Raw genomic sequence first — 15,845 nt, 5'->3', positions numbered from 1 at the left:
TGTTCGAATCTACATAAAACCAGTCATACATCGACAGTGTATACTTAACTACCAGACCACGTATCTCGTTTGCAGTTTTTAAAAATTTCCTCTCCCATTTTACTTTTTTGAAGGAGAACAAATCAATAAAATTTTCTGAAATTTTCACAGTGTTTTCTTCGCATAGAGAGGGAAACACACGGAAGTTTTCAAAAATTGACTCTAAGTAGATTTCCGTTTAAAAATAAAGTATGACAGGAAGTCTATGACGCCGCAAACTGAGATACGTGGTCCGGTAGTTTTACCGTCGATATGGTTTTTTATAACTCAACGGTGGTTGCAACTTCTTTACTCATATTCATTAATTTTATTTGTACTGAGTTTTTTAGTCTTTATCAGAACGGTTAATTCAAACGAGCATTTTTCCAATTAAGACTGAGCATATTTTTTTATTCCTTTAAACTTTTGCGCTTAACAAGAGACTTATGTAATTCTTTTTCCTCGTGTTAATAAGGAAAACTATGAGGTACATTTGCTTGAACTTTTGACAATCTGTCATATCTAACATGACTTTTTCTGGAAAAAATATATATTTGAAGGAGCAAGCATAACGGGATCATAACGATAGATTACGAATATTCATGGTGCCTACATCGTGGATTTTGAAGAAAGAAAAAAAGAAAAAAAATACGGTTAGACAACAATGAACCAGGTTAAAAAATTGTAGTTATCATGCTCCTTTGACTATGGCAGTGTTTTAGCTAAACAGTTAATTGGATAGCGTTTTTTAACAAAAGGGCAATATTAATTAATATTATAATTAAGGAGGCTATTTAACATAAGGGATACAAATCGCGCATCTTCATTTTTTTGTGTAAAAAAAAAAAAAAAAAAAAAAAAAAAAAAGCTCAGAATAGCGATTTATTTTTGTTTCTCCAACCAACAAAAAATTGCTCAATTCGGAAGGAAAAAAATCGTGTGAATTTTATTACTGAATAAATATTTGGTATTTTTCGAAGCAAAGAAAAAGTTGCACAGTTTTTAAATTACCGTAATCAAGCTAGTCTCCTCATGTTGAATGCAATCCAATTAGCCCATCCTCCGCCGATTGAACTAATTTCATTTTTTCCCCCAAGTTTCGATCATTGAGCTAACTGCCACTCAAACCCACTCGATTTTCCAACGTGACCAAAAACACCGTATAAGCGTCCAGACGTCATCTAACTTCCTCCAACAAACACGAATTTTTGGGAAAATTCGTGAGTATTATTCTCCCAATTTTCAAAGAATTTTCTTTGTAATTCGATCCAAATTGTCTGATAAATTCCCGGTAAAATATCCATAACTTTCTCAAAGAATAAGTATTTTCTGGGAGTAAATGTGACAGCATTTTAATGTTCATACGGTGGCGTTCATAGCGTGTTGATAGTTCTCATCAACAGTGTTACTGTGTTTTTCCTCCCGGTATTTTTCGTACCGGGACGGCAACTCCGTCGGTTGAACTTCTCTCAGTTTCTTTTTTCCAGCCTCGGGCGCAACACGATGTTTTTTCCCCATACTCTATCCGCCTTTTTGACACAGATAATCACGACATTACGCCTCCTCACTTCCAAGAGTAAAAGGAAGCTGGGGATTCTCCCAAGTTTCGCGAGTTTTCCTCATCAGCGTCGTCGGGTTTTGAGTTGGATATACAAAATCAACCTCGCAAGGTTGAGGCTATCTCTCTTTTCTCACGATTGATCATAAATAAACCTCATTAAAAAGAGGAAATCGATAGATTAATTCCACGATCACGAATCAGCACTAACAACGCCGCAAATGACCGCCCTTTATTTATCTTTTCGAAGAGAAAGCGAGCGAGAATATTGCTTGAATTTTGTTGAAATAACTATAAGCTCTCTGACTCCTCAGAGAAGGGGTATCGACAAGGGGCTAAAATCGGCGAGCTTTCAAAATCCGGAGATTTTTCAAAATTTTGCAGTTGATGAAGTATACATTACAGAGCACTTTGTGTTTCAAAGGTGTTGGCATTTTTTGGCCTCGACTCTACCCTGGGACTCTAAGACTAAAATCCACAAGAATTCACGTTTTTTCAGTGTTCCACATCCAATTTCATGCTAGACTCAAAGGCGTAGTAAGTGAGCTTTCGCTACCTCGTTTAGGACCACTTGAGACGTAGAATATGTGAGGCAGGTCACTTTTGGAATCATCATGAGAGCAGATGTGGAACACAGAAAAAATTCAAATTTTTTTCTGGTTTCGGCCTTGGGACCCAAATTTGAACTTCCGTCTCGAACCAAAAAATGTGAGAGTCCCTTGAACCCAAATACTTCTGTAATATGTAAGTCCTCAACTAAAAAATTATTCAGAAATCAGCGGGATACTCCAATTGTGCTAACTTGCACGTTGGTTCGACGAGAAAATCACTAAAATTGCTATATTTTCAAAGCAGCGAAAACACTGTTTTTGACCTTCTGCCAAAGGTGTCGGTTGACCATCTTCACAAGACGTCTTTCCTTCGCTGCGAACTTGATTTTCAAACATTTCATTACATTAATCTATTCTCACGTAAAGTTTCTGACACATAACGTGATGCTATCATTCATACATCATCTCGTCACCTTCCAGTCAAAGTATCCCAAGAGCCATGCGACGTTTAAAAATTTCCGCCGCCATTTCATTATTTTACCGAGAAATCGTCCAACAAAGCTGTCCAAAAATTTCACTGAATTTTTTTTTGTGCTGCCAATAATATTCAGTGAAATTTTCAAGCAGATTCAACCAACAATTTCTCTGTAAACAAATAAAACTTCGGCAAAAATTTTTAAACGTCGCATGTCGCTTGTGATACTTTAGCCGGAAGGTGACGCATTAATACGTGGATTGCATTTTGCAAAAAGGAACCAGAAGCATTGCAATGATGCTAAGATTGTGCAACTTCACCCTTCGCAACAAAAATATTGAAATCATGAAAAAATATGAAATTTACATGGGAATTTTTGTCTTAAATTTACAGTTTTCAGCGAAGAAAATAGAAAATGTTAATGGATAATCGGGTTTTTCTTCCAAGGTAAAAGAAGTTGCACAATCTTTGCATCATTGCAATGCTCCTGGTTCCTCTTCGCAAAATGCAATCCACATCATCTAGTGGTCCATTTCCCGATTTTTCTGGTCCTAGATACCGTGACCTCAGGATACCTAGATCAAAAAATTCGGTGGTCCGTATGTTAGCTGACGTTTTTGAGGATATTGAGGTATAAGGAAGGACTTACTGCACATGAGCAAAGGCGCGACGAGGTTGATTCCGATGAAGGGGATGCCAAGGTAGACAGCAAATCCGAAAGCGGCGAGGGTGCCCATCGCGGCCGAAACGTTCCCCAAGAGCCCGAGGAGTGGCTTGGAGCGGACCCAGTCGGCCATCATGCAGGTGACCACGCTGAAGAGGGCCATGATGACGAAAGTCGAGCCGAAGTACGGCACCACCGTCCGCGTGTTCTTCTCAAGCTCGATGTCCAGGGTTCGAGACGCGAAGCGCGCCGTCGAGATGTGCTTGAACAGACCCCCGTCCTCCGCGTTCCCCACGGCCTCCAGGAAGGCGTCCTCCCATCTCGCACCCCTGCAAAAAGCATCAAGAAATTTAGAATATAAGTTGATACCGCACTGAAAAAATAATCTCGGTGTATTTAGTAAGAAAGCGGGTCGAAATTACCGAACAGTTCAGGGTTCTATTTCGATCCATTTTTCTCTGTGGTAAAATTACCCTTTATGGAATTGTGTTATTTTTATCGATGATGTTCTCGTGTAAATTTGTTGAACTTTCTCGGTTATTTTGTACTGGATCTTGGTAAAAACGCCAATGATTTTTTATCGACTGTGGTAGAATTACCAAGATGAAAATTGCAAAAGTTACCGGTACATTGATTACCATATAAAAGTGGTATTCTTACCTGACAAGAACAGTAACTCATTACCGGTTTTCAGGTAAAGCTTACCAGTCTGTCTTGGTTAAAATTTATCAATTAATTCGGTAAAAAAAAGTGAGATTCGGCTAAAAGTTCCTAATGGACTTCTGGTAAAAAACGCGAGGCTTTGCTTTTAATGTTTTTCTTTCGTCAGTGGCGTACTTTTCGATCCGTGACTGGATCTGTGAAAAGGGACCTCATCTTCCGGAAGAAAATTCCCCTCGACATTTGGTAAATGCGTGACGGAGAATAATCTGGAAATTTTGGCAGAAGTTTAGGCAAAGGGCGACCCTTAAAATTTCAAAAATTGAGGGAAATATGGACCGCGTTAAGCAGAAAGGAACCAAAACACATCAGCTATTGCCGAATTTAATTGGGTTATTTAATTTTTTACATGAAAACGACTGTGCGGATTTTTGTGCAGATTTCAGTGAATTTCCTGCGTAGTACGAAGCAAGTTCATCAAATTTTCAAAGGGATCCGCACCAAAGTTCTCTTGTAAAAAATCAAGTTGCCTTGTTAAATTTGGCAATGGCTGATGTGGCTTGGTTCCTTTCTGCTAAACGCCGTCCATATAGTCTTTGAGATGAAAATTCTTAGGTTGTAGGAAAATCTGTGGTTTGAATGTTTGTTAAAAAATAGGACATATTTTTTCCGGGAAAATATAGTCCCTTTTCACAGACCCTCTAACTTATGCATATGTTTAACGGAAATGTTATGTGAAATAAGAAAATTCATTGAATACTAAATCGGCCGCTGGCTTTGTCTTCTTTGTGCATAAGATACTGTGCTGTAGTAAATGATTCACATTGCTGAAAGCGCAATGTCACGCAAAAAGCACTTTCAGGTCACAGTAATTCTTGCACACCACGTATTCTGGTGGCTGTTAGCGTACACGCGGGGCTCATTCTCTGCCTATCGAAAATTAGATCAAAAATCCGTTGTTCACGTCTTGGGTCAAGGAACGCATCCTCTGTACTGAAGCTCATGCTTTAACGACGTGCTCAGTTTAGTCGAGACAACCATGAAATTTCTCGAGGCCCACGTCCTCTTGACGTCTCGTTTTTGTCGTACGAGTCGTCTTTTTCATGAGGATTTTCATGGGTGGGCCCACTTTCAGATGCGCTCACCGACACACACGACCTCAAAAACATGAAAATCAACGCATACTTAATACGTTTGGTGCATTAATACTCTCACTGAGAAACATTTTTTTTTTTTAAAAAAACATGTTTTATATTGAATGAATAATTTGTCCTCGATTTAAAGAAAATATTTCATTCAATATAAGAAAAATTTCGTTATCAAAAGTCATTAAAATGTATTACCTACTACTGATACTCAAAGAGTGTTACGTTATTCGTTTGTTATATATATTGATCTCGAGGGGCTTTGTTGCTTGATTAGAAACGTTTCGTTTCATTTTTTGCTGTAGGTTTTAAGTTTGTTCTCTTTCATATTTTTTAGAAAGCTTGACTTAATGCAAATTGAAAATCAAGCAATTAATGAAGAATATAGCTGTTTCTCGTTAAAATCAAATATTTAGAGACAACTAAAAATATTTGACTTAATTGCATTACCAAATATTAGATGATTGCTAATTGTTGTTAATTTAGTGTATATTTGAATCGCATTTAAAAACCAAACAAATGTGTAATAGTTGACTTCGCCTCTGAATCGTAGTGCTGAGCATAAATTGAACATATATTCCGTGAAAAATGCAGGAATATCGAGCAAAAAACTAAAAGAAGACTAACTAAAAAGTGGATGAACACCGGTGATCATGGTTGATGAATTCATTAAGAGGAATAAAGAATGAATACTGTTGAAATTGAGCTCGTCTGTTCATTTTGTTACAGTTTTAGAAACGCCCAAGAATAATTAATTTATTATTAAAACGAGATGTGTTTGTATTTATAAAGGCCAGCGCTCATTTGATTCATCAAAAACTAGAAGGAGCAAGGTAGGGGTCAACAACCGGAAACAACTTTTGCACGTCACCAGACTTAGTTTTGCAATTCCACGCATATAAATCTTTATATTACTATGCTATATTTTCCGATAAAGAAAGCAATCTGTCAGCGTCAGTGTCAGAAAGATCTTCATTGAAATCCTCCCTCAAATTTTAAGCAGAATACATAGTTTTCGATTGTGTTCTACGAAAATTGTGTTCTATGTGAAATTTTGAGAGGAGGAAATGTAACAGATGGCTTTTTGCGTTTTGCCTGATGATTCATCTAGTATCTAGACTGTAAAATCTCCAAAAATAGCCAGCATTTTAAGTTTTGCTTTGTCGTGATAGAACCAGGAGTAAATGTCGGAAACTAATCGCGCCGCAATGAAGATCAAATTATAAAAATGATGGAAAAACTATGGTGAAATAGGATACAAATCAACGTGCTCCTGAGTCGAGAAATTGCCTACCTATGCACACTGAAGGCGAACATATGAGCGAAATAAAGCCGCTACGTTCATCCTACGTATTGCTACGTCTTTGGTGTTATCTACACCGACATAAAGTACAGTAGAACAAGATACGTGATCCTGGGTCGAGAAATTGCCTACCTATGCACAGTGAAGGCACACATTCACTCAAATCGCTTGGTAAGTATATTTACTTAGTTTTGAAACAAATATGCAGTGCATTACATTCAAAACAAATCTGTTTAACTTGAACCATCACTACGGCAAGGTTGTAATAGGTAGAGTGGGTGCCAAACGTCAAAGGTTTCAAAAAAACCCTTCTCACCCGCTCCAACCTACTCCCACCTGAATTTGCCGCTATTATTTTGACTCTAAGAAGTCTATGTAAGTCAGTGGCCACACTTTCTAGTCTCTCTCTCTCTCTTGAGGGGACAGTCGGCTGGCGATACCCAATTGGGAGTCATGTGTGCCTAACTCCGTCTTAGTGGGTGCTCATGGCAATAGGTAGTTTGTTTTTTTTACTAGGAATTCAAGCAAAAAATAATACAAAAGAAAAGGGTAAAAGATGGAGAGGAGGAGAAGAAGTGACCGAAGAAGAAGACACGCTTGCCGGTTCCCACGGCTCCCAACCTGGCTACCCAAGCTAGATCATCGCATCTCCATTGGTGCTGTATCTTGTGCTTGTGCTCTCCAGTAACTAGGTACGCTGTTGGCATAGAGTACATAGTGTCGTAATGTAATTGGGAGAGCTGGCGCCACTTTTAAGCATTTTCCATGTCCCGAATTCCGAGACTCCTGTGTGACGTCGGGTCACTTTTTCGATGCATAATCGATTGTTTGCGATACACGGGTACCCGGCCATCCGATGAGAACAACAACAACAAAGGAGATAGGAATTACCACGTATTCCACATCGCCATTTTGGATCGAAAATGTATCGAAAAAGCGACCCGAACTCGGCGCACACCGAGCTCGGAATTCGTTGAGCAGAACATGGCGCCAGCTCTCCCATTTACATTACGACTCTATGTACTCTATGGCTGTTGGCGATTATAGGTATAATGAAGATAGAAGGGTTGGTACCTGGCGTCTTGGGTCTTGGTGTCGGCGGTGACGAAGTAAGCCAGCTGGAGGGACGGGACCCTGGTGATGAGGCTGTCCTCGTCGATCTCGGTGCCGCCGAAGTAGACCGGGAAAGCGTGGGCGTCCCAGGTGACCGGGTTGAACATGATCGGGAACGTGAGCTTCAGGGTGTTGTTCTGCACTTCCTCCATGACCTTGTCCAAGTTGAGGATGTCGTTCTTGAAGCACTCGTCGAGCCACTTGGCGCAGAGGTCCTTGTACTGGTACGGCTGGTCGTCCTCCCCGTACCAGATCGTCGCGTTCTGGACGATGTCGTCCAGGAGCCGCAGCTCCTTCCAGATGTCCACCGTCAGCATGTTGTTCCCGTGCTTCGGGATCACGATCACCCTCCCGAACCGACCTGGAACAAACGCGATAATTTCCGCTTATTATTACGAGAAACGCATCAATTGCATTTAGGCGTTGGGTGCCGAAAAGGCGTTTCTTAGTTGCGGTGTTTCAGGATTTCAGAGCTAATTTATATTTTAGAGAGGAAACTGTTGGGCGAATTTTCTGAAATGTCTCGTTTATCGCATTGTAAAATCATAAAGAAAATTCAATGAAAGTTTCAATGATTTCCATACATTTACTTTAATTATAATGGATGCACTAGGAAAAAATACACATTGGATCTAGAGTCCAGACTCTTGAAAACATTGACAAGAAAAAATACTCTTGATTCAATCAGATTTTTGCTTAAATCAATAGGAAATTCGCTCCAATTAAGAGGCTTGGTTCTTGATTTAAGCAAAAATCCGATTGAATTAAGAGTATTTTTTCTTGTCCATGTTTTTAAGAGACTGGACTCTAGATCCAATGTGTTTTTTTTTCCAGTGTGAAACGTTAGCAGAGATTCTGAGACATCGCAACTTAGAAATGCCCTCTCTGCACATAGCGCTTCAATTGTATATGAGGCGTTGGGTGCAGAAAGGACATTTCTTAGTTGCGGTTTTTCAGAACCTCCAGTGCTAATTTTTACTTCAAAAGGAAAGTATAGCGTGAATTTTCTGGAATTTTACATTTTCAGCACTGTCAAATCATAAGAAATATTCAGTAAAAGTTACAAAAAATTACGCACATTTACTTTAATTATGTTGGATGGAACGTTAGTTAAGATTTTGCGACACTGTGACCGTGAAATACCCTTTTCTGCACCTAGCGCTTCGTATGTTGCAGGCAAGAATGATACAGGATACATCATAATGACATGAAAAATTTAACGAAAGCAAAAGAAAAAATTGCAATATCACAAGAAAATAGGAAACCAAGGCTAAAAACAAATAGCATGCTTGGGACGTTTTAGGCATTCTGTTCCCTGCACGCTCAGGTCCTTGTTCGCCAAAAGTGTGAACCGAAGGTCATTTTATAACACGGCAACTTATGGAAGAATCGCGGGTTGCGAGGATTTTTCGAATTTATTTATTTAAATCGATCATTGTTTTCGCGAACTCTGGCAAATTATGTTCACCGAAATCGTGATGGATAAAAAATGTACGAAACTGCGAGAAGTGCGTATGAATGAAAAATGTACCCAATTCCTCTTATTTCATTGTTTCTTTGAATTCAAACTTTATCCGTATGCACCGCAGCACAGCAGCAATGAGCGAAATGGCAGGGTCAAGGAATTTCCGAGCCATTTAAAATTACCTTGATCCCTTCCGTCCGTTTAATATTTTTTCTATTTCTGTTCCGTAAAGAGGAAAACACTGTCCAAGCTATAGAAGAAGTCAAAGAAGAAGGAGAAAAACAAGTAAAGGAGGAAGAAAACTCAATAGATAGAAAAAGAGAAATAATTGTCGGCATGTAGGAGCAGAAAATCGTGCAGATGCACAAGGATAAAAAAGAATGTCAGTGATTTCAAGATTCCTGATTATAGCAGATGATGCCCAGGTTTAATTCTCAGTTATAGATTTCAAATTGTGTCTTTCACACTGCCGGTGAATGTAACCAGATACATCAGTGGCGAGGCTTGAATTATCGATTATCGATATATCCCCATTTGAAGCTGTGGCAAAGAATCGATTATTATGGTGTTCGGTAATCGAACTTTTTTAATAGGTTTGAATGGCAAATCAATCGATATACATTGCGAAGCACGCCACAGTACTGACTAATGCATGATTAACACGGAATCTTAGAGTCACTGACATTCTTTTCTAAGTATGCCTTGATATGAATAGCTTGAGAATGATGTCTAGATCTAGGCATCATCCTCGAGAAAAATGCAATAACAATTGCGCACAAAAACTCGTTTTAATCGAGTGAGAATCTACTAAAAATGATTCCGATTGAACATCCAATTTCACAGCTTGTATGTGTATCTACTTTTGCATACGAGTGCGGTTGAAGGGGCTCCTCACTGAAAATCGGTGCACATTCATCCAAAAAAAAATCTGTGCCAATCACGCCCATTCTAGAGTTGCGTAGCGAATGGGCGTATGTTTTGTTAATGTATTTTTTAAAACAATTTAATACATCGAAATGGAATTAGGTAACCCTAAGTTTAACCGCAACTGCTGACACTTTGTTAGTTGGCAATATAAATAAATTATTATTTTAGATTACTCTAAATTCTAAATTTTAAATGTAAATCTCTGTTTTATTTAAATATATTTTCAATAACTTCTAATTTTAAAACTAAAATAAAATGTATAAGAAAGGTTGCTTGTCATTAATTTACATTGCGAATGTTCTACGGAACGCCCCTGTAACGCACTTGTAACGCAGGGTCAGGCCCCTCTCTCACCAAAATGTTTACGTAATTTATGAGCGGTCCCAAAAGGGAATTTTACAATAAACAGACCACTTGTGTTTCAAAAAACTTTATTTATTCCTATTAAACCCATTAATATTATACATACGCAGAGTATTTATGCTGTGAATATACCACGGGTGTGCCATTATTAATTTATTGATCAATTAATGACTCATAAAACACGAGAAATTTTGAAGGCAAGAAATAACTGAACGTATTGAAAAACTTGATCTGACGTAGATATGACGATGCCATGTTTCTCTTTTCCATGGAATCGTCGAATATCGACTAATATAGAATGATACAGCCACTGAATCAATCTTTTTCTATTAAATTGCGTGGAAAAATATTCAGTCTCTGGAAAATGAAATACATCGTACGTTAGCGAAAAAACTGGAGAATCTTAAAAGAGATACACTGGAAAAAAACACATTGGATCTAGAGTCCAGACTCTTAAAAATATCGACAAGAAAAAGTACTCTTGATTCAATCAGAATCTAGCTTAAATCAAGAACCAAGCCTCTTAATTTAAGCGGATTTCGTTTTGATTCAAGCAAAAATCCGATTGAAATAAGAGTATTTTTTCCTGTCAATGTTTTCAAGAGTCTGGACTCTAGATCCAATGTGTTTTTATTTTTTTTTTCCAGTGCGATGCCATGTTTCTCCTTTCCATGGAATCGCCAAATATCGACTAATATAGAATGACTCAGCCATTGAATCAATCTTTTTTCTATTAAATTGCGTGCAAAAATATTCAGTCTCTGTAAAATGAACTACATAGCACGTAGCGAAAAAATTGAATTTGCAGGTGTTTTTGCAGGTTCAATGTCAGTAAGTGCTTTTCACTATTTATTTAGAAATTTCTCCTTGACCGCAGAATTGGCGGCTTCTTCCTGGACCCGTCCCTGGTGCCTGATGCCTGACATTGCCGATGGTTTGGGCTGACCCTGGCCCTGACTTGGACCTTTCGAGAGTTCGGCACACACACGAAACGCGCGAACTTAGACGGAACGGAGGAGGTTGCAAGGTTGATCATTCGTTGATCTTGGCGTCTAGATCCTCTCTGACCCATCGCATCGGCCCACAATCCAACGCGTCGCCCTTCAACCGTATTACCTGTTTTCTTCATCTGTCTCACTTAATTTAGACCGTTGCACTGGGGGTCAGAGCCTGTTGTGTACGTTTCGCCACTTGTTCAGCGTCATGCAGTCATCGTAAAATTGTCTAAATTTTTATTGACCTGTCGACAGTTTTTGCCTCCAATGAGCCAGGGCTTACTGCCGCATTTAATGAGGAAAACATAGCACGAACATTCGAATGTTGCCAAATTTCCCTTTAAGTATTTAAAAAGGACCGATAAACAAAGCACGAATTCGGCGTATTTCTGCTGAACGGAACTAGAGGCAGGTGGGAAAGAAGGGGTGTACTTGTTACACGGAGAAAAAAACTTCCTGCGTGGGACCCGAAATTAATTGAGGTCATATGGATCTCTGAAGTTTTCGGATCACGTATCTAAAAACTTGGGGTCGAGCTACCGAAGTTCGGGTCAGACATCTGAAGTACTTCGATATATACTGAAGGGTTCGGGTCACACATCTGAAGTACTCCGGTACGTACCGAAGTGCCTTGATGTCTGACCCGAACTTCGGCAGCTCGACCTTTCAGCAGCCCGAAATTTTCGGGTGCATGATCAGAAAACTTCAGAGATCCATATGACCTCAACTTCGGGTCTCATGCACGAAGTTTTTTTCTCCGTGTAGTTCTCGAGCCGTAAGAATGAATGCGAATCATGAAGCGCCAGTGACGTCAGCGGCGACGACAGGAGCAATATATATAAGTCGTTTTATAGCATTCCCTGGCGCTCTACGGCGCCTAACCTCCACCGACCACTGCCCTCTGTCAAACCAGATGTCGAACTTAACGTATGTTTCCTCCTAAAGATTGCACGGATGATACGATTTGCGCGAAGAATGTAACTGATATCACCTGCCAACCGGATAGAAACATTTCTATTCAGCATTTGTTTCGAAGAATTTGAACTTCCCGCTCACAGGGTGTATTTTACTCGGTGTACGGCTGGAGTCAAATCGATGCTTGCATGAAAATCATGACACTATCGGGATTTCGCTCATAAAAAGAAGAGAGGAAAAAAAAGAAGAAAAAAATTGTGAGCCCTCGTGACTGTCCTGGTTCCTCAAGTTTGATGATAATCACATATGATTAAAAAGAAAGCTTGCGCACTAATCAGGTGCCCAAGAAGGGAACGATATTGCAAAGCCTGTCGTGGAGGGTTTCATTCAAGTAAATGAGCCGATAGTGATAAATTATACGGGACGACCGGTAATTATATAACACGTGTTACACGCAATATCAAATTTGTCACACTAGAGTGCACTCACTCTGGAGTGGCGCATTGATGCATATTGAGCTCGCGCAAGGATGCCAGTCAGTATAAAAATTTAGGTATCTCTAACAAAAATCTATTTAATCACGCGTTCAATGGCGTGACCTACAGTGGCGATTCTGAAGGTTGGCAACACTGTTTTTCCTCCGTTGAAATACTTTAAAAATATCGATTTAGGTGAGACAAGGTGCCTTACCTGAACAACGGTCCGATTATTGAAATTTATAGACAAAGCTATAGACAAAGAAGACATAAGAAGTATAGGGCGAACCTATCGGTTGAAATGGGTAGTTCTTCATAGACTAAGGGGGTAAATGATCGGGTCTCTCGTGGGTTGCCGTTAGTTAGTCTATTACCTTAGTCCTTTGTCCACTGCAACCACCCGCTTCCACCAATAGGATCCCTTCATATCCTTTTTGTCTTCTTTGTCTATTGCTTTGTCTATCAAGTTCAATAATCAGCCCGCAGGAGGAAAAACAGTGTTGCCAACTTTCAAGAATCACCACTACCGTAACCTTGGCGCCCTTCCCTTTACAATACCGGAAAGTTTCCCCAAAAAATTAGCTTTTCGTGATTTTGGGAATTTTTTACCTGTGGGCGACCTCCCCTAGGGTGTGCCTTATTTTTGAGTTTTGCGAAAATCAAGTTGGTCAACCCCTAAAAAGTTTCTATGTAGTCTCTAAATGAACCCCCTAAAAGGAAAAAATTTTAAAAAAATTTTAACCCGTGCCTCAAAGGGCCTAAAGGGCCTAAACCCAAAATTCAAAAATTTTGGCAAGCGACACATCAATTCTGAAGGAAAATGGCAAGTTACGGTCCTTTTAGGGCAGAAATTTCGTCCGTTTTGCCGTATCTTGAAGCGTAAGGTCACAAACGGCCCAATGACGACGTGAGGCTATGGGCTGGCGGGGCGCGCCGCGGCCGGCCCGCCGCTGAGCGTGCGCGCGCGGCAGGGTTGCGTATCGCCGCTTTACAACGGCGTAGAGGAACGAACGGTGGGGTGGGAGGGGGATATCCAGTGGAAAAGCATCCACATTTTCTATCCATATTGAAAATGCATTATACTTTTTCAATATAGATGAGGAAATATGAGCCATACAAGGAAGTGATGAAAAGAGTGACAAATACATATATAGTTTGTACGGTTAGGAGTGTAAGTGGGGAAAATTTGCCATAACTACAGAACAGCCCTGAAAATCTCCGGGAAATAAAAGCTGCTATTGATGAGAGGTTTGCATGAGAGGTTTAATTAAGGACTAATTAAAAAGATAGGTGCGATGTTGTCGAATCGTAAGCCCTTTACGCGATCAAAAGCGATTAGTGTAAATTTAATTGGAAAAGTTTAAGAAAAATTTGATGAAAGAAAATTGCCCCAAATTCTGGAAGTGCTTAAAGTGTTTTTCTATTATGTGAAGTTTTCGCACATTAATGTCAATGGCGGTGCGTCAAAAACCTCTGATCTTGTAATTCCAATATGGAATGAAAAATGTAGAATCCCTGTGATACATAGTGTCCATGTTTTTAAAAATGTTTACATTTTTATGAGGAGCGGAGGCGCGTATCAAAAAATGCTAGCCGTCGATCGCTGGTTCAAGAGAATTTGGAGACTGATTTTACGGCAAAAATCGACGTGTTATTCGACATTGCTTTATGCAATACTCTAGATATCATGGAAAATGAAGAGGATAAAGCATGTTTAATTCTTCAACGAAAATCCTCTACGCCGTTGTAAAGCGGCGATACGCAACCCTGCCGCGCGCGCACGCTCAGCGGCGGGCCGGCCGCGGCGCGCCCCTCCAGCCCATAGCCTCACGTCGTCATTGGGCCGTTTGTGACCTTACGCTTCAAGATACGGCAAAACGGACGAAATTTCTGCCCTAAAAGGGCCGTAACTTGCCATTTTCCTTCAGAATTGATGTGTCGCTTGCCAAAATTTTTGAATTTTGGGTTTAGGCCCTTTAGGCCCTTTGAGGCACGGGTTAAAATTTTTTTAAAATTTTTTCCTTTTAGGGGGTTCATTTAGAGACTACATAGAAACTTTTTAGGGGTTGACCAACTTGATTTTCGCAAAACTCAAAAATAAGGCACACCCTAACCTCCCCCCCCCCCCCGATCAATTTTTTGCCGTCGATCTCGCTACTGATCTTAATGCATGTGGTCTTATTCTGTTAAATTTAGTCCCATTTGATGATCCTGAAACTTTCATCTCCGCAAACAAGTTAAAATTAAAGTTCAAAAGCGCTTGAACGGAAATCATTGGTGGTATCCCTGACCCAAAATAATCGGGCCGACAGAATTATCAATGGCTTTTGGTGAGAACTATTCGAGAAACGTCTAAGGAATTCGATCATGCATGAAGATCCTTAAATGGAACTCTCTCAAGATCATAGATGTTAAAGTTCGCCATCGCGATGAAGTTCAAAGCTCATCGATGACCTTCCTCATTTTTTCCAACATTCATACTAAGCTTTTAGCCACAGATATAGAGGTATGGGAAAAAAATAAAATTTTTGGTATTGGTAATCTTTGTGAAGTGAAGAATGGTGAATTGTCACTCGCGTATGTCTCATGCGAAAATTTTATTCAATTGGTATTTGGAGGTTGTCACGCTGTCACGGCTTATGAATTCATTTTTATTGTTGTGATTTCGACGGAAGCGCGTAAAAAATACAAAAGCGTATAGAAAACAAGTCACATCTACATGTTAATTTACAAATAAGACCTATTTGTTTTAGGTTATAGGATTGGAAACAGACGCCAGATGAAACTCATACAAAATTGAAGGCGAGTGAGGTTGACTTAGGTACCAGAAACCGGGGTTATTTTCGAAAACCACCCAAGACTCCATCAAACTCCGTAACCTTGTAAAAGTTTTGAGCTTCCCAAATATTACTCATACGTTTACTATTTCAACGCAGATTGGTGAAACGGTTACTTGTGGAAAAGTAACTTACACGTTACGCAGGATTGCCTCCTCTCTCCGATCGTTGCGTATTTCACGCACGACCCTCTTTCTCACGCGTGAAAGGGAAATTTTGTTATGGACTACATTTTCCAGTTAGGAACTACTGTTCTCAGCTCATTTTAGGATCAACTTAGGATATGTGCCATTTGCTTGCATTTGCAGATATGTGTTTTTATGGCCGAGACAGAAATAGGAGTTTTATTGCAAAATGTAGTCCATATATTCTGTCATCGT

General features: G+C 39.7%; 1 protein-coding gene across 1 annotated transcript in view; it reads right to left on the bottom strand.

The window, feature by feature from the left end:
* Window positions 1-15,845, bottom strand: part of Ptr (patched domain-containing protein) — a 110,241-nt gene that overhangs the window by 22,617 nt on the left and 71,779 nt on the right. The window contains exons 3-4 of the mRNA XM_019046140.2: window positions 7,449-7,848; window positions 3,252-3,595 (exon numbers count right to left, since the gene is read on the bottom strand). Of these exons, the coding sequence (XP_018901685.1) occupies window positions 3,252-3,595; window positions 7,449-7,848 (744 nt within the window). The remainder of the gene's footprint in view (window positions 1-3,251; window positions 3,596-7,448; window positions 7,849-15,845) is intronic.

The sequence above is a fragment of the Bemisia tabaci genome, chromosome 2 (genome assembly GCF_918797505.1).
Source record: "Bemisia tabaci chromosome 2, PGI_BMITA_v3".
Lineage (NCBI taxonomy): Eukaryota > Metazoa > Arthropoda > Insecta > Hemiptera > Aleyrodidae > Bemisia > Bemisia tabaci.
This window is presented reverse-complemented; position numbering and strand designations above follow the sequence as displayed.